Here is a 19,899-nt window from a genome sequence, read left to right as displayed (position 1 = left end):
GGGAGCCCTGTATTTTTATGTGCTGTCTGGCAACCCCACCCTTGGGCATCGTCCCCCAGTGGCCCCCTTCCCTTCCTGCTCTCCATGGCACCCACATCTCTACCCCAGAATGGCTACACTGCTGCCTCCTGACTCCTCCTGAGGGGTTCTCTCGGGCACCCCAAGCTCGGTGCACCCTATTGTATACCCCCTCTTGGGTCATGTACTCTCTCCTGGGTCCCCTCTCGGAAATGTCACCACTGTCTGCCCAGCCGCCCCAGCCAGGGACAGGGAAGCCTCTCGGTGTCCTCACCCGCACATCCCCTTCTTCCTGCCCTAAGGCCCCACCTCTCTCTCCTCTTGTACCCCTGCCCCGCTTGCCTCTCCCACCCAGCTTCTTCCAAACACCCTCCAGGCCACTTGCCTAAAGCCAGGTCGGAACCCTGTGCTCTCCTGCTTCAACTCGTCCCGACGGGAGAGGACTGGGTGGGAAAGGGACCCCAGTGAGGGAGGGAGAGCCCTGAAAACATGCAGAAGCCAGGAGCACTCTGCCACCACCGGGAGGTGTGATGGCTTTATCACCTCCAAAGAGGACCTCTGCCTGCCAGAAAACCCAGCTTGGTTCTGAGGGCGTGGTCACTGTCTGGGTCTAGATCAGTGTGTGTGAGTGACCTAGAGCCTTCCCACAAATGAAAAGTCCCTGGGGTGGGGGTGGGGGGAATTCCGGGCCTGCTGTGCACTCTTCTCCCAACCCTGGCCTTTCTGTTTTGCAGCTCCCTGAGGGCCTCCTTTGACTCCCTGAAGCAGCGTAAGTCCTGATTGTCCCCAACCCCAGGCTGCAGGGTGACAGGACCTTCTGGGAACAGCCATGTCCCCATAGAAGGAAGCAGATAGGTTCTGGCGGGGAGGGGGGTGCTCAGGCTGCACACAGGGCTCTGAAGCTGGCGGAGGGTCTGGGAGGTGCGGGGCTGGTCCAGGCACGGGTGTGGGGGGGTGGTTGGGGCTCCACGCCTCTGTGCTCTGCCCCCAGAAATGGAGAATGTGGGCAGCTCCCACATCCAGCTGGCCCTGGCCTTGCGCGAGGAGCTGCGGAGCCTCGAGGAGTTCCGGGAAAGACAGAAGGAGCAGAGGAAGAAGGTGAGGTGGGTGCGGGGGCATGGGCCCTCCACACGGAGCCCGTGGAGGGTGGGAGACAGCACTCCAGGCTTGGGGGTGAGAGTGACTCGATGTCGAGGGGATGGGTGTGGGCAGGGACGGGCCACTGGAACCTGGGCCCGGTGTGCAGGCCTGAGAGCCCCACTAGGGGTCTTACCCTGAGCCGTCTCATGCCAGGAAGAGGGAAAGGCATAGGTCTTTTTGATTACCTTCCTACAACAGACTGTGGAGGCTCACTGACAGCTTGGGGGTATCCAAAGGCGGCAACCTGATTTGGGGAGTCGCCAGAAACTGGTCCTCAGCCCAAGGGTCAGGGCTGTTTGTCCAGGAGCAAGGCAGACTTGGTGGCCAGCCGTAGTAGCCGCTCTGCGGGGCTGCCCAGGCTGAGAGGGGCAGACAGAGCCTGCGGGTGGCGGTGGGGCGCTGTGGGCTTACCTCAGCAGCCCAAGGTACTTGTCACCTGTGGGTAGGGCGTGGCTGTCCCTAGATGGAGAGACTACATGGAAAGGAAGTAAAGTCGCCATCATGGGAGGTATGCAAGCAGAGTCTGGAAGCTACAGGGGTGGGGTGGGGAGTGGGTTTAGTGACCTCAGTGTCCCAGGGCCCCCTCCCAGGCCTGAGACTCTGTCTGGCTGAGCACGTGGCTGCTAGGAAGGCAGGTGGGGACATGTGCTCAGCCACTCAAGGCTTTGTGATGAGGGTGGCACCCTGGACAGGATGGGAGAGGCCGGCACACAGAAACACTTCACACTTGGAGATGAAGGATCATTGCAGACTCCAAAAAATTGAAAAAGGGAAAAGTCCACCCAACTGAGGGGTGAAGGGAAAGGCTTGCCAGCTCACAGCTGGGTCCAGGCTGGGCCTGGATGTCCTGAGCAAGCTCTTCTTGTTGTGCCTCAGTTTCCCTCTTGCAGGCCACTTCCCAAGCTTTGGGGACCCAGCCGTGGACCAGGCCCCCCTCAGTCTTCTCAGACAGGGCTCTGGCTCTGATGAGTGGCTCTGACCACAGAAATCTAGCGTGGCTGCCCGCCCTATCTGCCCAGCCAGCCCCCTAGGGGCTCGGGCTTTCAGGATTCTAAATTTGGGTCCCTGAGCAGACAGCTGGTCTCCAAAGCCAGCCCCGGAGGCCAGCTCTGCCTCGAGGTGCTGGAGCAGGTGACCTCTCTGAGCTGGGACTTGCCTGCAGGGTGCAGAGCACCCGCCGAGACAGCGAGGCCCCAGACTGGCTATTTTGAGTTCTCCTGTGGCCAGAGGGGCTGTTGTGTCTGCAAGAGCTGTTTGAGCCAGAGAGATGCCTTCCCCAGAGCAGCCAGGGCCCCCACAAGTGGAGAACTGTGATGTAGTTTGCAGGCACACAGTCTGGGCTCGTGTGTATACACGTGTACATATGGACACGTGTGTGTGTGTGTGTGTGTGAGAGAGAGGGGAAGGGGGGCAGGGGAGCCTGGCACATGTGTGTGCCTGCCTGGGAGCAGGTGTGTGTGTCTCAATGTGTGTGTGCCTGCACCTCTGTGACCCGCTGGCTTGCCCGACATCTCCCCGCCGGCACGGGCCCCACTGAGACCCCAAGCCCAGCCAGCTCCGGTGCTCTCTACACCCCAACCTCTGTCCAAGCTGCATTTCATTCTCTCTGCCTGAACAAGAAGCCTGTGAGGTGAGGTAGGGGTGCAGTGACCCTGTGTGCTCACAAGCAGCGAAAGTTGGGTGTGTGTGTGTATTCCCCTGTGTGAGCAGGCCCATGGCTGTGCATAAGGACATGGGAGAGTGTGCTTGTGTGTACTTATGAGTGGTGTCTGTGGGCACTCTGTGAGTGTGCACATGAAGGCCTGGGTGTGCAAGTGTGAGCAGTGGGAACAATGGGGGCCTGTGTGTGTGTCATGTGAACCTCGCATGCATGTGTGTGCCAGAGTGTGTACACAGTGTGTGACAGGTGTGAGAAGGTACAGAGGCTATGAGTGAGGGCTGTGTGTGTGTGTGTGTGTGTGTGTGTGTGTGTGTGTGTGTGTGTAGCATGCAGGGTGGGTAGTCCGGGGATAGAGACCAAGTCATGGCTGGAGTCTGAGGCAAAAAGATATGATGGGCACATCCTGTCCTGGGCTCTAGTGTTCTGTCCTGAGCAGAGATTGTGAAAGAGCAAGGCATGGGAGAGGGAAGACATATTATCACTGCCCCCTTCAGAGCCAGGAGGGGATGCTGTGCCTCATCCCAGGGACACCAGTCCTCTTGGCCTAGGGAGCGTCCTGAGGCCACAGTCCCCCTGCTCAGAGCCTTGTGTCCCCTACAGTACGAGGCCGTCATGGACCGTGTCCAGAAGACCAAGCTATCTCTCTACAAGAAGGCCATGGATGTGAGTGTGAGGGTCACGGGCCTGGAGGACACATGGTGTGGACCCCAGGAGCCCTGGGCTGGGCCCCTGGGGCAGGGCCAGCCTCCGACGACCCATCCAACAACACACACCATGGCCTATTGGGTGCTCGGGGCTGCATGGAGAACCAAGGGCCCATGTGGATAGGCCCAGGCCCTGCCCTTGGGGAGCTCCTGACTGATGAGCAGGCGGGCAGTCCCAGACAGTGGCCCACACGATGATCCATGCTGTCAGCTGGGGACTTGGGGTGGAGGGAGAAGGGACCCCTGAGCTGTCTCCCCTAGCGAGAAGGAGAAAAGGGGTTCTGCAAGGGGACAGCATGTGCAGAGGCCAGCATGGCATTTTCAGGGACCTGCTGGTGGTTTGATGTGACCATGTCTCTAAAGAGGATGCGGCCATGGGCAGGGCCACACTGTGCCCAGGGGGGCATGGCCTGGGGACAAAACTCCTCTCTCCATCTCCCTTCTGGACTCCCAGACCCCTATCCCTCGTCAGGAGGCCCCCACTCCTCCCACAGCCCCCCGACAGGGAGAAGGGAGGCTGGGTTCAGGGAGCCTCACCCTGGGCGCCCCCCCCAGTCCCGCTTCTCCACTCCCCCAGTCCAAGAAGTCATATGAGCAGAAGTGCCGTGATGCCGATGATGCTGAGCAGGCCTTCGAGCGCATTAGCACCAATGGCCCCCAGAAGCAGGTGGAGAAGGTGCGTGGGGCCGCTGAGGCCATATGGTGTCACCCAGGGCTGGAGCAGGGCAGGGAGGGAAGGAGAGGGTGCCACAGACACCCCTAGAAAGGTCTGCATCGGGGACATCTGCTCACTCCTCTCTGAACCCCCATCTCCCCATCTGTGAAAGGGGTTTCCTAGAATCTCAGGGCATGGACAGGCAGGACCAGCTAACTCTCACATGACCCTTGGAGAGGGGCTCGGGAGACCCATGTCACAGAGAGGAAACAGGCCCAGAGACGGTGAGTTAATTGTCCAAGGTCTCAGAGCCAGGAAGCAATGGAGAAAGGATGCACATCCAGGTCATCCAGAGCCCGGGGTCTTGTCTGCTCTGGCCTCTGGGGTGAGGGTGAACAGGGGCCCAAGGGCAACTTAGGGGCAGCAAGTCGAAAGCAGAGCCCAAGTACCAACCAGCGGGGTCAGCGGTGGCCAGGTGGAGCAGCGGGACCTGGCCGCATCCACATTTCTCCCTCAGGTCTTCACATCCAGTTGTCACACGTGTGTGCATGGGCTGCACGCTTCTGTTTTTATTTATTTATATTTATTTTTATTGGACCCTTTTTGACTGTGGTCCTCTGTGGGGCGAGGCTGGAGTAAATGGTGGAAGGTGCCCACAGTTGGCTCCTGAGTGTCCTCTTGGGTGGCTCAGGGAGGGTGGGACAGAAGCACTTCAGAGTGCTTCCTCCCCCTGGGGAGGCTGGGACCCTGAGGGCTGGGGCCAGCTCAGCGCGGCTTTCCCTCTGTCTCCTCAGAGCCAGAACAAGGCCAAGCAGTGCAAGGACTCAGCCATGGAGGCAGGTACATGGCCCTGCCCGCTTCCTCTGACCTGGGATGGTGGCCAGACAGGCCTGGTCCCCGCACCCCTGCACACTCTCCTCACCCTGGGGACACACACGGACACATGACTCTACAGAGGCACATGCTCACCACTCCCACATAATCATGCAAGTAAAATAAAAACATACGTGTTCTTGGTGCTTTGCATGTTTCAACCACTCTGCATAACAATCCTATGAGGTGGCTGCTATGACTATCCCCCTTTTAAATCTTTAATTGAAGTATAGTTGACATACGATACTATATTAATTTCAGGTGTACAACATAGTGAATCGACAATTATAAGCATTATGCAATGCTCACCAAGATATATGTGGTTACCACCTGTCACCGCACAGTGTTATTACAATATTATTGACTCTATTCCCTATGCTGTACTTTTCATCCCTGTGACTCATGTATTTTATAAATGGAAGTTTATTCACCTATTTTGTGCATCTTCCCACCCCCTTGCCTTCTGGCAACCAGTTTGTTCTCTATTTTTATGATTCTGTTTCTGTTTTTTGTTGTTGTTTCATTTTTTAGATTTCACACATAAAGTGGAATCATATGGCATTTCTCTTTCTCTGTCTGATTTATTTCACTTGGCATCATACCCTCTAGGTTCATCCATGTTGTCAAGAATGGCAAGATTTCTTTCCTTTTTATGGCTGAATAATATTCCATTGTATATATATACCACTTCTTCTTTACCCATTCATCAGTCGGTGGACACTCAGGCTGCTTCCATATCTTGCCTATTGTAAATAATGCTGCAATAAGCATAGGTGTGCATGTATCTTTTCCAATTACTGTTTTCATTTTCTTCAGGTAAATAGCCAGAAGTGGAATTACTGGATTGTATAATAGTTCTGTTTGTAATTTTTTGAGGAGGCTCCATACTATTTCCCATAGTAGCTGTACCAGCTTGCATTCCCACCAACAGTGCAAGAGGGTTCCCCTTTCTCCACATCCTCGGCAACACTGGTTGTTTCCTGTCTTTTTGATCCTAGCCATTTTGACTGGTATAAGGTGATATCTCACTGGTTTCGATTTGCATTTTCCTGATGTTGAGTGATACTGCGCATCTTTTCACGTGTCTATTTGTCATCTGTACGTCATTTTTGGAAAAATGCCTATTCAGGTCTTCTGCCCACTTTTTAATCAGATTGGGTTTTTTTTTTAAGATTTATTTATTTATTTTAGAGAGGGAGAGAGAATGCATGGTGGAGGGCAGAGGGAGATGGAGAGAGAAACTCAGGCAGACTCCATGCCAAGCTCAGAGTCCAACACGGGGCTCGATCCCACAACCCCGAGATCATGACCGGAGCCAAAAACAAGAGTCAGACACTTAACTGACTGCACCACCCAGGTGCCCCGGGTTGTATTTTTTTTAATGTTGAGTTGTATGAATTCTTTCTATATTTTGAATATTATCCCCTTATCTTCTCCCATTCAGTTGGTTGTCTTTTCATTTTGTGGATGGTTTCCTTTGCTGTGCAAAAGCTTTTTAGTTTGATGTAGTTCCAATTGTTTATTTTTGCTTTTGTTTCCTTCACTGAAGAAACAGATGCAGAAAATTATTGCTAAGGCTGACATCCAAGAGTTTACTGCCCAGGTTTTCTTTTAGGACTTTTAGGGTTTCGGTCTCACATTTAGGTCTTCAATCCATTTTGGTTTATTTTTGTGTGTGGTATAAGGAAGTGGTCCAGTTTCATTCTTTTGCATGCAGCTCTCCAGTTTTCCAAGTGGCATTTATTGAAGAGACTGTCTTTTCCCCATTGTATATTCTTGCCTCCTTTGTCATAGATTAATTGACGATATCAGCATGGGTTTATTTCTGAGCTCTCTATTCTGTTCCTATGGATCTGTTTATGTGCCAGTATATGTTTTGATTACTATAGCTTTGTAGTATAGTTTGAAATCTGGGATTGTGATACCTCCAGCTTTGTTACTCTTTCTCAAGATTGTTTTGGCTGTTCAGGGTCTTTGGTGGTTCTGTACAAATTTTAGGATTTGTTCTAGTTCTGTGAAAAATGTTGTTGGTGTTTTGATAGGGATTGTATTCAATCTGTAAATTTCTTTGAGTAGTGTGGACAGTGTAACAATATTAATTCTTCTAATCCATGAACATGGTATATCTTTCCATTTATTTGTGTTGTCTTCAATTTCTCTCATCAAGGCCTTCGTTTTCAGAGTACAGGTCTCTCACATCCTTGATTAAATTTATTCCTAGGTATTTTATTCTTTTTGGGTGCAATTATAAATGGGATTGTTTTCTTAATTTCTCTTTCCTCTAGTTCATTATTGGTGTACAGAAATACAACAGATTTCTGTATATTGATTTTGTATCCTGCAAAATAGTTATTTGGTGGAAGCTTTAGGGCCTTCTGTAAATAGTGTCATGTTATCTGCAAATAGTGACACTTTTACTTTTTCCTTACCAATTTGGCTATTTCTTTTTCTTTTCTGATTGCTGAATAAAAATGGTGAGAATGGACATCCTTGTCTTGTTCCTGATCTTAAAGGAAAGCTTTCAACTTTTCACTATTGATATGGTGTTAGCTGTGAATTTGTCATATATGGCCTTCATTATGTTGAAGTATGTTCCCTCTAAACCTACTTGTTGAGAGCTTTTATCATGAATGGATGTTGGGTTTTGTCAAATGGTTTTTCTGCATCCATTTTTTTCTAGTAGTCTCTTCTAATCCTTTATATTTTCATGGTGTCGGTTGTAACTTCTCTTTCATTTCTGATTTTGAGTCCTCTTTCTTTTTTTCTTAATGAGTCTGGCTAAAGGTTTATCAATTTTGTTTCTTTTCAGAGAACCAGCTCTTAGTTTTATTGATCTATTGGTTTGATCTGTTGTGGGTGTTTTTAGTCTCTATTTCATTTATTTCCACTCTAATCTTTATTATTTCCTTCCTTACTAACTTTGGGCTTTGTTCTTTTTTTAGTTCCTTTAGATGTAAGACTAGATTGTTCATATGAGGTTTTTCTTGTTTCGTGAGGTAGGCCTGTATTGGTATAAACTTCCCTCTTAGAATTGCTTTGGCTACCTCACAGAGATTCTGAAATGTTGTGTTTCCATTTTCATTCATCTCCAAGTATTTTTTGGTTTCCTTTTTGAGTCTTCATTGACCCATTGGTTGTTTAGTAGCATGTTGTTTAGCTTCCATGTGTTTGTAGGTTTTTCTTTTTTCTTTTTTTTTTCAGTTTTTCCCTTGTAATTGATTTCTAGTTTCATACTGTTGTGATCAGAAAAGATGCTTGGTAGTATTTTAACATTCTTAAATTTACAGAGACTTGTTTTGTGGCCTAACATGTGATCTATCCTGGAGAATGTTCATGTGCACTTGAAAAGAATGTGTACTCTACTGTTTGGGGATGGAATCTTCTGTACATATCTAAGTTCATGTGGTCTAAAGTGTCATTCAAAGACATCGTTTCCTTATTGATTTTTTGTCTGGATCATCTATCCATTGATGTAAGTGGAGTTAGTCTCCTAATATTGTTGTATTACTGTCAGTTTCTCCCTTTGCATTTGTCACTACTTGCTTTATATATTTGGATGCCCCTATGCTGGGTGCATGGATATTTACAATTGTTATATCCTCTTGTTGGACTGATCCTTTTATCACTGTGTAATGCCCATCTTTGTCTCTTGTTACAGTCTTTTTGAAAAGTCTGTTTTGTCTGATGTAAGTATTTCTACCCCAGCTTTTGTTGTTGTTGTTGTTGCTTCCATTTACATGAAGTATCTTTTTCCATCCCTTCATTTTTATGTGTCTTTAGGTCTGAAGTGAGTCTCTTGGAGGCAGTATTTGGATGGGTCTTATTTTTTTTAAATTTTTTATTGTTATGTTAATCACCATACATTACATCATTAGTTTTTGATGTAGTGATCCATGATTCATTGTTTGTGCATAATACCCAGTGCTCCACGCAGAATGTGCCCTCTTTAATACCCATCATCAGGCTAACCCATCCCCCCACCCCCCTCCCCTCTAGAACCCTCAGTTTGTTTTTCAGAGTCCATCGTCTCTCATGGTTCGTCTCCCCCTCCGACTTACTCCCCTTCATTCTTCCCCTCCTGCTATCTTCTTTTCTTTTTTCTTAACATATGTTGTATTATTTGTTTCAGAAGTACAGATCTGTGATTCAACAATCTTGCACAATTCACAGTGCTCACCATAGCACATACCCTACCCAATGTCTATCACCCAGCCACCCCATCCCTCCCACCGCCCACCACTCCAGCAACACTCAGTTTGATTCCTGAGATTAAGAATTCCTCATATCAGTGAGGTCGTATGATACATGTCTTTCTCTGATTGACTTATTTCACTCAGCATAACACCCTCCAGTTCCATCCACGTCATTGCAAATGGCAAGATCTCATTCCTTTTGATGGCTGATATATACCACCTCTTCTTTATCCATTCATCTGTCGATGGACATCTTGGCTCTTTCCACAGTTTGGCTATTGTGGACATTGCTGCTATAAACATCAGGGTGCACATACCCCTTCGGATCCCTACATTTGTATCTTTGGGGTAAATACCCAGTAGTGCAATTGCTGGATCGTATGGTTGGATGGGTCTTATTTTTTTAAAAAAGATTTGAGAGAGAGGGAGAGAGCAAGAGCAGGGGGAGAAACAGAGGGAGAGGGACAAGTAGACTCCACAATGAGTGTGGAGCCTGACATGGGACTTGATCCCATGAGCCTGAGATCATGACCTGAGTCGAAATCAAGAATCAGATGCTCAACCAACTGAGCCACCAGGCACCCCTAAATAGGTCTTATTTTTTATCCATTCAGTCACCCTATGTCTTTTGACTGGAGAATTTAGTCCATTTATATTTAAAGTTATTATTGATAAATATGTATTTCTGTTTTCTGGTTGTTTTTGTAGTTCTTCTCTTGCTCTCTTCCCTTATAATTTGGTAACTTTTTTTAGTGTTATGGCTGGGTTCCTTTCTCTTTATTTTTTGTGTATCTATTATAGGTTTTGGGTTTGTGGTTATTATGAGGTTCATATATAATATTCTATGTATATAGCAGTTTATTTTATGTTGATGGTCACTTAAGTTCCAACACATTCTAAAAGCACTGCATTCTTACTCCCCTCTCTACATTTTATGTATGTCCTATTGTACATCTTTTTATTTTGCGTATTCTCTGATTAATTTTTGTAGATATAATTGATTTTACTACTTTTTTCTTTAAACCTTCACACTAGTTGGATAAGTGATTGATCCCCTATTTTTACAATATGTTTGCTTTTACTAGTGACATTTCTTCCCTTTCATAATTTTCTTACATCTAGTTATGGCCTTTTCTTTTCCATTTAAAAAAAATCCCTTTAACATTTCTTATAAGGTCAGTTTAGTGATGATGAACTCCTTTAACTTTTCTTTGAATGATAATCTTGCTGAGTATTCTTGATTTTAGGGGTTTTAATTTTTTTAAAGTAGTCTCTACACCCAACGTGGGGCTCAAACTCACAACCCCAAGATCAAGAGTCACACACTCCCACCAACTGAGCCAGGTAGACACCCCTTAGGTTTTTTTGTTTTGTTTTTTTTCCTGTCAACATTTTATTCCTATCACACCACTCCCTTCTGGCCTGCAAAGTTTCTGCTGAAAAATCAGCTGGTAGCTTTATGGTGTCCCTTATATATAACTAGTTGCTTCTCTCTTGCTGCTTTTAAGATTTCTTAGCTTTAATTCTTGACCTCTTAATGATTATTTGTTTTGGTGTGGGCCTCTTTGGGTTTGTCTTGTCTGGTTTGGGGCTTTCTGTGATTCCTGGACTCTGGATGTCTGGACCCAGATGTCTGTTTCCTTCCCCAGGTTTGGGATGCTTTCAGCTATTCTTTCTTCAAGTAAGTCTTCTGCCCCCTTCTAACTTCTGGGACCCCTAAAATGCAAATTTTAGTACACCTGATATCCCTTAACCTATCCTCATTTTAAAAAATTCTTTTTTCTTCTTGCTATTTATCTTGGAAATTTTCTACTACCCTATCTTCCAGATCACTGATCTGTTCTTTTGCATCCTCTAATCTGCTGTGGATTCCCTCTAGTGTATTTTTAATTTCAGTTATTAAATTCTTCAGCTCTGCTTGGTTCTTTTTTTTAATCTCTTTGTTGAAGTTCTGAGCTCATCCACTCTCCTCTCAAGTCTGGTGAACATTTTTATGACTATCACTTTGAACTCTTTATCAGGTAGATTGTTTATCTTTGCTTTGTTCTTTTTTTGAGGTTTTGTCTTGTTCTTTCATTTGGAACATATTCCTCTTTTCCCCATTTTGTCTGTGTTTGTTTCTATGTATCAGGTAAGTCAGTTATGTATCCTGGACTTGAAAGTAGTGGTCTTATGTAGAAGGTGTCAATCCTTCCTGTTCACTAGAACCAGGACTCCAGAGGTATCACCTGTGTGGGCTACATATACCCTCCTGTTGTGACTTGGTCATGACTGCTGCAGGCCTGCTGGTGGGGAGGGCTGGTCACCGACCAGCATAGCTAGCTGAGAGGGTTGGCTGCAGCTGCTGCAGGTGTGCTAGTGGGTGAGGTTAGCCCCCAGTGGTTCGGCCACACTGTTGCATCCCTCTTTTTAACAAATGAGGAAATTGAGACACAGAGAGGTTAAGTAATTTACCTAAGGTCACACAGCCAAGAAGTGGTGGTGACTGCATTTCAACCCAGGCTATCTGGCTCCAGAGCCCAGGACTTTCACAGCCCCACCATCATGGGAGACAGACCCACTCACCTCTCTCATACACACACACAGCCTTCTCTAGGCCTCTTTCTCTTCTATCCTTCACCTGATGCCAGAACCCCCCCACCCCAACATGCTTTGTCTCTGTTGGCACACCTCCTAATCCAGAGAGCTCACCCCCACTCTCCCCGGAAATGCTCTCCCTTCTGCTCTGCCTCTCCCAGGACTCAGCTGCTCACTTGGCTGGCAGATAGGTGTCCCTCAGATTTCTGGGAATGGAGGTCATGGCCAAGTCTGCTGGGTTCCATCTCCACAGCTCCCACGCTCCTCCTACCTCCTTCAGTGCTGCCTTCTCCGAGCCTCAGTTTCCCATCTAGAAAGTGTGAGAGGGTGGCACCCAGGGATGGCAAGAGGCCTGAACTCTGATCTTGAGGAATGGGCTCCACTGCAGCCCTGGGCAGCTCAGAACACAGTGGGGAGTTAAGAGCCACTGCCAAAGACCAGTACCAGAGTAGGTGGCCCTAACGGGCATTCAAATGAGGCACCAGAAGCCAGGGCAGGTCTCTCTGAGGGAGGAGGGGGCACTCCAAGGACCGGAGGGCACTTGGTACAGGGGCACTGTGGGAGCAAAGGGGTGGAGGGTCGGGGAGGGTGTCTGGCCTTGGCCTCCTTGAGGCCCACCTGTGCTTCCAGAGCGAGTGTACAGGCAGAACATTGAACAGCTGGAGAAGGTGCGGGGCGAGTGGGAGCAGGAACACCGGACCACTTGTGAGGTGAGTGACCTTGGGCATAGAGCCTCTTTCCCCAGCTGCAAAACGGGAAAGATGTCCATCCCTCCAGCTGCTTCGTGGGGGAAAGCAAGGCAGTGGCGGGAGGAAGGCCTCATTCCCTCATTCACCCGTCCATTCTCTCCCCAGGCCCGGCGCTGGGTCCCTGTCTCTGGGAGCTCACCATCTGGCTTTGTGCCCTGGGGCCCTTTGTTTTAGGCAGGCAACCTTCACCCCTTTCTGCTGAGGGCAAAACTGAGGCTCCGACAAAACTCATAGCTTCTCTGGGTCCTGCTGGTGGACAAGGCCTGGGAGACGCCAGGTCCAGTGCTCCTCTTACAACACTCCCCAGGGCTTTTGCCAGTGTGTGGTGGAGCCCGGAGGGAGGGTGAGGGCATTCGGAACCGGAAGCCTCAGGCGCTGGCACAAAGTGAGGGTGGGGATCCCCAAGAAGGGTGTTTCCTTCGGACTCAGCAGAGCGGGGTGTAGCTAGTCAGCGCCGGCTGAGGTGCAGATGAGTCGGGCAGGGCCCAGTCTGGCCTGGCCCCGCAAGCCCGTCCTCACTTCTCACTTCCATCCCACCTCCACCTCCCAGGCCTTTCAGCTGCAAGAGTTTGACCGACTGACCATCCTTCGCAACGCCATGTGGGTGCACTGCAACCAGCTCTCCTTGCAGTGTGTCAAGGACGATGAGGTGGGGGGACTAAGGACAGGGAGGGCCAGAGAGTGAGCTGGGGTGGGGGTGTGAGGGGTGGGCAGCCTGCAGACAACAGCCTGCCCGGGTCCATCTGAGTCCATCAACAAACACCTCAGGGCTTAGCCTCTGCCCCTGGGGCCCCAAGGACAGGGGGCTCAGTATAGGGCCCTGGCCTCCCTACCTGGAAGACTGCCTTTGTGGTTACCCTGGCGTCTGCCTCTTTGCCCACCCCTGCCTCCAAGGTCCTCGGCTCTGCTCTCAGGCCACAGAGCACCTGCACCCTCTGCTGGGGTCGGGGAGGTCGGTGGACACTGCCTCTCAGAGGTTTGCAGAGATGCTGGAGGACCCTGGGCGGCTCTCCTCCACACCTGGTGCTTGCAGGAGCCAAGGTCCAGTCCCTCCTCTGCCCCCCAGACTCTCTGGGGTATCCTGGTTCCCCTTACTAAACTCTACATGCCAGGAGTGTTGGGGTGGGGTCCCCCAGGACAGAGGGGCTGCCACTTCCACACCAGGGACTCTGACCTCTGTTGATGCAGCCTGAGAGCCATGAGCTCTCTTTTGAGGTAGCTCGGACTCCCTGATGCCCATTGCTATTCCTTGCCTGACCCCTTCTGCCCATGGACTGTGGAGTTTGGGGGTTTTCCCCCCAAAATGACTTGAGCCCATGTGGTGCCTTCCTCATCACAGAGGAAGGAGTATGGGCTTCGGATCTTCTCAAATGAAATCCAGTCTGGCTGCAATGAATTCTTGCTCTGTGACCTTGGGCAAGTCACTTTTCCTATTTCCTTGTCTGTAAAATGGGGGAAAGCAGTGTCTCCTTCCGAGGACAGGAGTGAAGTAGGCCCCTTGCATAGGACCTGGCACACAGCAAGTGTTTAGGAACCAGGAGAAGCTGTCAGCCAGGGCTCTGACCCTTCATGCCACGGCCCCCAAATATAGGCACTGAGCTGTGCACACAAGGCCCGTGAGGAGGCCGGTGGGATGGGGGCTCCTGGCCAGAGTTCAGGCCCACTGAGGAGCAGGACTTGGACGAGGGTGGGCGTCAAGGTGAGGCCTGGTCCCTCAGCCTCTGCTCTTTCCCGCCCCCAGCTCTACGAGGAGGTGCGGGTGACACTAGAAGGCTGCAGCGTGGAAGCCGACATGGACGGCTTCATCCGTGCCAAGAGCACAGGCACTGAGCCCCCAGGTGAGGCCTGACCCCAGCTCTCTCAGCCTCCGCTGCCAGAATGGGGCAGGGCAGCTCACGGCTCCCTTCTGGGTGCAGGAGCCTTGGCCGGACCCGGAGGAGGGGTCGGGAACGGTGCAGTCCCCTGGCCGGGTCCCTGGCCTGCCGCTGCCTCTGAGGCAGAGGCCATGCAGCATTTAAGAATGCTACAACACTCGGAAGTGGGGGCAGAGATGGCGGGCCCTCTTAGAGCTTGTGAGAGAGGCCCCTTCCCCAAGCCTGGAGGCAGCTGAAGGCCAGAATGGAAAGGTGGGGCCCGAGTCTGGGTCTCTGGACAGGGACAAGTTGGGGTATCAGGTGGCATACGTCCTGCCTGCCCTGTCCTTGGCCACCCTGGGCCTCACCAGCTTGCTGCCCACAGCTCCGGTACCCTACCAGAACTACTACAATCGGGAGGTCACCCCGTCATCTGGCAGCCCTGGCATCCAGCCATCCTGCGGCATGATAAAGAGGTGAGGTGCCTGATGGGGCTGGGGAGGCACCAGAAATTGGGTCCAGTCTTCCCACCTGCAAGGGGCTCTTCCACATGTATTTATCGAGCACCTACTGTGGGCCTGGAGCTGTGTTTAGGTCTTGGGCACTCTGGGGATAAGACAGACTCAATGTGGCTCCTGACACCTGCAGCCCAAGGGTCCCAGACATTAAGCAAATCATCACAGCCCACTTACTCACCAGTGACTGAACTTGGAGCTCCAGGGAGGCCCAAGGCTGGCTTCCGTGTCCCTTGGGCCCGGCTGCTAGCCTGGGTTGGTGCCCTGGACAGTCACGCAGCAGTGGTGACACTCTCTGGCTGGGGCAGGATCAGGGCCCAGGCGCAGGCCCGAGAGCCAGGACTCTTGCGAGAGTTCCCCGGGCTTCTCAGGGCCCCTGCTCTGGCCAGGCTGCAGAGGGCCCTCGTACCACGCATCACTGTGTCACCTGCACAAGTCACTGGCCTTCTCTAGGTCCAGAGCCCATGAGTTGTTTGCGTAGACTCAGAACCTAAGGACTCTCTTGGTTCAGGCCTTGGGTGACAAACGGCGACAGCCCATTGAGAGCACCATGGCCTGCTCAGGGAGGCCTCTGGCAGCCAGGCTCCTGAGGGTCTGTGTGCCCTGTCGGTAGGGGTCTGACAGCACCTGTGGGTTCTATGTGGTGCCCGCACCCCACTCCCACCCCGAGGCCCCTGTGATGCCCTCTCTCCACCTAACCTCGTGCCGAGGAAGGCCCGCCTGCGGGTGGTAGGGAAGGATGAGGGTGGGCTGATGGATCTCCCAGCCCTCCCAGCTTTTTCCTGAGACCTCAGGAACCCCTGGAGCCTCCCCTGAGGACAGCTCTGGAGGCACAGCATGCCCCTCCAGGAAGCAGGACCCCAGGAGGAGGGCAGGCACACCGTCACCATCTCACTGTGCGGAATCATGGGGGACTCGGTCCTCCCTGCAGCCCTGGGGAGGACCTGCAGCTCAACACACGTGGTCATTTAAACACCTGGACGGAAGAGCTCACCTGGGGGGGGGGGGTGTCAAGGAAGGACAGAAAGGGGTGCCTTCATGAGGACGAGAGAGAAGCCCCAGCGGTGGGAGGAGGCCTGGCCACTGGCGGGGCGGGCAGGGGCCACTGCAGGGGCCAGCTAGAAGCCAAGCACAGCTGGGGAGGGGTGGCACAAGTATAGACAACTCTGGAGAAACGGGCAGTGGGGAGGGCCCAAGGCGGCCTCCCCGAGCTCTGCTCCTCCCAGCCACAGCCCTGCTGGCTTCTACCATGGGGCAGGACTGTGCCATTGCTGCTGTAGCTGCGCAGCCTGAGGTCCGCCCGCGCCTGTCCCTGGGTCTCCAGCCTGGGCATGTGTGTCCACTCCGGGCCCTGGGCTTGTTAGTGGGTGTGCGGGTGTCACTGAACTTCCCCGCCCATGGGAAAGGCCCCTCATGCCCCACCTGGCACTGCAGGGCAGCCTCCCACAGGCCCGAGCCACACTCAGGGCCCCTTGGGGTCTGGCCTCTTGTCTCCCATCCCCCCAGTGGGCCCACTCCACGCAGCAAACCCCTCCGCCCGTGCAGAGCTCCCCCTGCACGTGTGCCGCTCACTAGCCAGGACTTGCGCCATCTCTGCCTGGTGAAGCTCTTTCAGGACTTGGCTCGACCCCACCCAGAAGCCTTTCCCGAAGCTGGGAATAGCGTCAGCCTCTACTTTTGTAGCCCTCAGCTCTGCCTGCTTCGTGGGGTACCCACGTCTGCCTCCCCACTGGTGCCCCCAGTGTCTGCCTCTTGCTTGTCCCATTCTTTTATTCAACAAACCTTCACGACTCCCGCTCAGCCCAGGCCTGAGCCAGGCACGGGGGAAGGGGTGAATTACCGTGGTACTGCCTCGTGTATACACGGGGGTCCCGACGTCGCGTGGTCAGGGAGCGGCCAGGTTGGCCGGGTCACGCTGGCGCGCAGGGAGGAGGACTGGCTGGGCCCAGGCACGTGAAGGCCCCAGCGGGGCACGACTGGGCTGAACTCTCGGGGGCAGCGGCTTCACCGGTGGGGGAGGATGGAGCAGGGGTCCAGGGGCACAGGGGCCTGGGAACGGAGTGTGGAGGGCCCGCAAGGAGCAGGTGCAGGAGCACGTGCCGAGGAGGCCTGGGAGGGTACGGCAGGGGAAGGCAAGGCCACTGGGACCACCCTTGGGGGAGCCCAGCCCTGGAGCTTTGAGGGCCCCCTGCCTCATCCCCTGCCCTCCAGGGCCCACCTGCTTTCCTTCTTGTCCCCAGATTCTCTGGACTGCTACACGGGAGTCCCAAGACTACATCGGTGGCAGCTTCTGCAGGTGACTGGGGGTGACGTAGGGGCCGCCAAACAACTGAGCCCAGGGGAAAGGAGAGGACTCCTATATGGCATGGATGGGTTGTCCAAATGCTTTTGTGGGGAGGCTGAGCCAAGTCTGGGGAAGCTCCATGCCAGGGGGCGTCTCCAGGGATCACTGCCTTTGAAAGGAGTGGGCTCCAGGCCTCTCACACTGCTTTCAGCCTCCACAGAGACCCTGACCCCAACCCCCGAACAGAATGAGATTGTCTACTCTACCATCGTGGTGAAGGAGGCGCCGGGCCCCCCAACCCTGCCAGCCCAGGGCTACAGGGTGCTCTATGACTACACGGCCCAGGTGAGGCCCTCACCCTCCTCTCCTCAGGAGGGCACAGGTATGCCCGGGTGTGGTCACACAGAGGCTTGTGCCCTGGAGTGTGCCGGTGTGTGTGCCCTCAGAACAGCACCCAGCACTTAGAAGTGGCTCAGTGTAGATCTGCGGAGCAAATGTTGATGAATGGGGACAAGGGCCTGTGTCTGCCTGGGTGTGCGTGCATGAGCAGGCACGCTGACAGATGCTGGGGCTACCTGCAGGAAAGGGTCCGAGGGTCAGACTCTGTGCCCTCGGGTTGGGGCCATGGGTGCCAAGAACAAGCCACAGCCAGAATGAGGCCCTCAGCTGGGCCCGGGTTGGTTTTCCGAGGTCCACGGGGAGAGGATGGGTCAGGGGGCCACAGGGCAGCTGTACTGAGATCCTCAAGAGTTCAGTCTGCTCCTTGCTTTGAGGTAAAGTTGCAGAGCCCCCTCAGTCCACCCGATTGAAGGCAGCCAACCCCTCGGGGCTAAGTGGTCTATGCAGACTCCCAAAGCCTGGTCCTTGGTTGGCAGGGGGACAGGCCAAGAGAATGAGAATGTGCTTGCACGACAGGGGCTAGCTCACCAGCAGTGGGGAGGCTGTGTGCGGTGGGCCTGGGCATGTCTGGAGCATGGTGAGCACACCTGATCCTGGGCCTGGAGCAGAGCTGGGGGGAGGGGGCGGCAGGGGGAAAGTGAGGGGAAGAAGCCCCAGGGTGAGGGAGGTCTACAATGACAAACCAGGGAGGCCAGGAGGCTGAGTCCCACAGACACACCAGACCCTATCCGTCTCCAAAGGCCACCCCAGCCCAGAGAGCAGCCTCGTTCTGTGGCTCCAGGAGGCCAGGTGCAGCTCTGAGGACTGGGCCCACCTGGAAGACAAGCTCGCATTTACTGCCTGGGGTGGGGGTGCCAACCAGAGCCTACCCCCAGCCCCCCGAAGTGGCCCCTCCAGCCCAATGTACTTTTCATTCTCTTGCCCAGAATTCCGATGAGCTGAATATCTCTGCGGGAGACATCTTGGAAGTCATCCTGGAGGGGGAGGATGGCTGGTGGACAGTGGAACGGAATGGGCAGCGTGGCTTTGTCCCTGGTTCCTACCTGGAAAAGCTCTGAGGAAGGGGCAGCAGCCCCCACCTGGACCTGCCCTGCCCATGAGGCCAGTGGTGCCCCCAATCACTGCCCTGGCCTTGCTGGGGCCCCAAGATGGAGCCTGCCTCCCAGGATGGATGCTGGCAGCTCCCTGAGCTGTCTCTCCCACAGGGAATAAAGGAGTGAATTTTTATTCCTTGGTCTGCAGGGGTCCCTTTCACTCTTCTGCCCCCGTGTCCAAGTGCCCCAACCAAGATGAGGCAAAGGAGTGAGGAGAGAAGTCTGGGGGGGTGGTGGACAAGAGCTCGCCCTCTTCCAGTGTCCTCACTGAGGCCCCGACCAGGTCCGTCCCGAGGTCTGCTGGGGAGGGAGAAGAGCCCTGGCCCCAGTCTGGGAACTCCCAGACTGTGAGGGAGACACACTCACACTCGGGCAAATGGGAGAAGGCCACAGGGGTCGGGAGGATGGGGTAGGGCAATGAAAAGGGGCTCAGGAGTCCTGCGATGGGGGCACGAGGCTTCCTGGGAGCAGAGGGACTGAAAAGGGGCCTCGGAAGGGCAGCAGCAGACAGGGCACAGAGAAGAGCATCAGAGTGGGGTAAATGTGTGAGCACAGGAAGGAGGTGGGAACACCTAGAACATTCTGGGGATGAGCCAAGCTCAGTCTGGGGAGGAAATAGGCGATAAGTCCACTGGAGGTGAAGGGGCCATGGTGCAGAGCCCAGGAGGACAGGCTTTGCACCTTGTGGGTGCAAGTGATCCTGTCTCCCAGACCCAGCTGAGGCATAGGGAAGCCACTTTGGCCTGTGCCACTTCCTGTCAAACATGGCAAATCCCACCAAGGCAGGGGCTCCAGAACCCATGCAGGCTGGCCCTGGGCCCTGAGGTGGCCACACACATCTTCTGTTCTCGATGCTCTCAGGCCTTTCTCTTTTTGGACCCAGGCCCCCAGAAACACAACTTCCCCTGATGGCCAAGGCCTGCCAAAGCCCTGCTCTGGCCACAGAAGGTTCCATCCTTGCCAAAGGCATTGGGAGTGGGTGTCGGAGAGAGAGCCAGTGCAAACTGGTGGCTCCTCAGTCCTGGGCCTCCCCCTCGCTCACCTGTGGGAGCCCAACACTGTCAGCACAAGGGGCCAGACTGCAGGGGTGGAAGGGGGACATGCCATTCTCCTCCGCTGCGCACACCCTGAGAGATGCTGCTGGAGAAGGCTACTCTTCCGTGAAGACTACCTTTCTCTCGGACT

The 19,899-nt window shown here is 53.2% G+C and overlaps 1 protein-coding gene across 5 annotated transcripts in view; it reads left to right on the top strand.

The window, feature by feature from the left end:
- The window catches only part of PSTPIP1 (proline-serine-threonine phosphatase interacting protein 1), a 44,423-nt gene extending 25,576 nt beyond the window's left edge, over positions 1–18,847 (top strand). For 2 of the 5 annotated variants that reach the window (XM_028092655.2, XM_028092659.2), the window contains 12 exons: positions 753–787; positions 1,010–1,116; positions 3,419–3,481; positions 4,100–4,198; positions 4,972–5,017; positions 12,451–12,530; positions 13,120–13,218; positions 14,311–14,407; positions 14,808–14,898; positions 17,178–17,233; positions 17,433–17,566; positions 18,547–18,847. In XM_028092655.2, coding sequence (XP_027948456.1) covers positions 753–787; positions 1,010–1,116; positions 3,419–3,481; positions 4,100–4,198; positions 4,972–5,017; positions 12,451–12,530; positions 13,120–13,218; positions 14,311–14,407; positions 14,808–14,898; positions 17,178–17,233; positions 17,433–17,566; positions 18,547–18,678 — 1,039 coding nt within the window. In that variant the 3' untranslated portion in view covers positions 18,679–18,847. The remainder of the gene's footprint in view (positions 1–752; positions 788–1,009; positions 1,117–3,418; positions 3,482–4,099; positions 4,199–4,971; positions 5,018–12,450; positions 12,531–13,119; positions 13,219–14,310; positions 14,408–14,807; positions 14,899–17,177; positions 17,234–17,432; positions 17,567–18,546) is intronic. The other 3 variants (XM_028092656.2, XM_028092657.2, XM_028092658.2) reach the window with 3 other exon arrangements.
- Positions 18,848–19,899: the final 1,052 nt, after the last annotated feature.

Source organism: Eumetopias jubatus, unplaced genomic scaffold (genome assembly GCF_037043125.1).
Source record: "Eumetopias jubatus isolate StellerSeaLion01/CBP00866 unplaced genomic scaffold, mEumJub1_p1.0 scaffold_7, whole genome shotgun sequence".
Classification (NCBI taxonomy): domain Eukaryota; kingdom Metazoa; phylum Chordata; class Mammalia; order Carnivora; family Otariidae; genus Eumetopias; species Eumetopias jubatus.
This window is presented reverse-complemented; position numbering and strand designations above follow the sequence as displayed.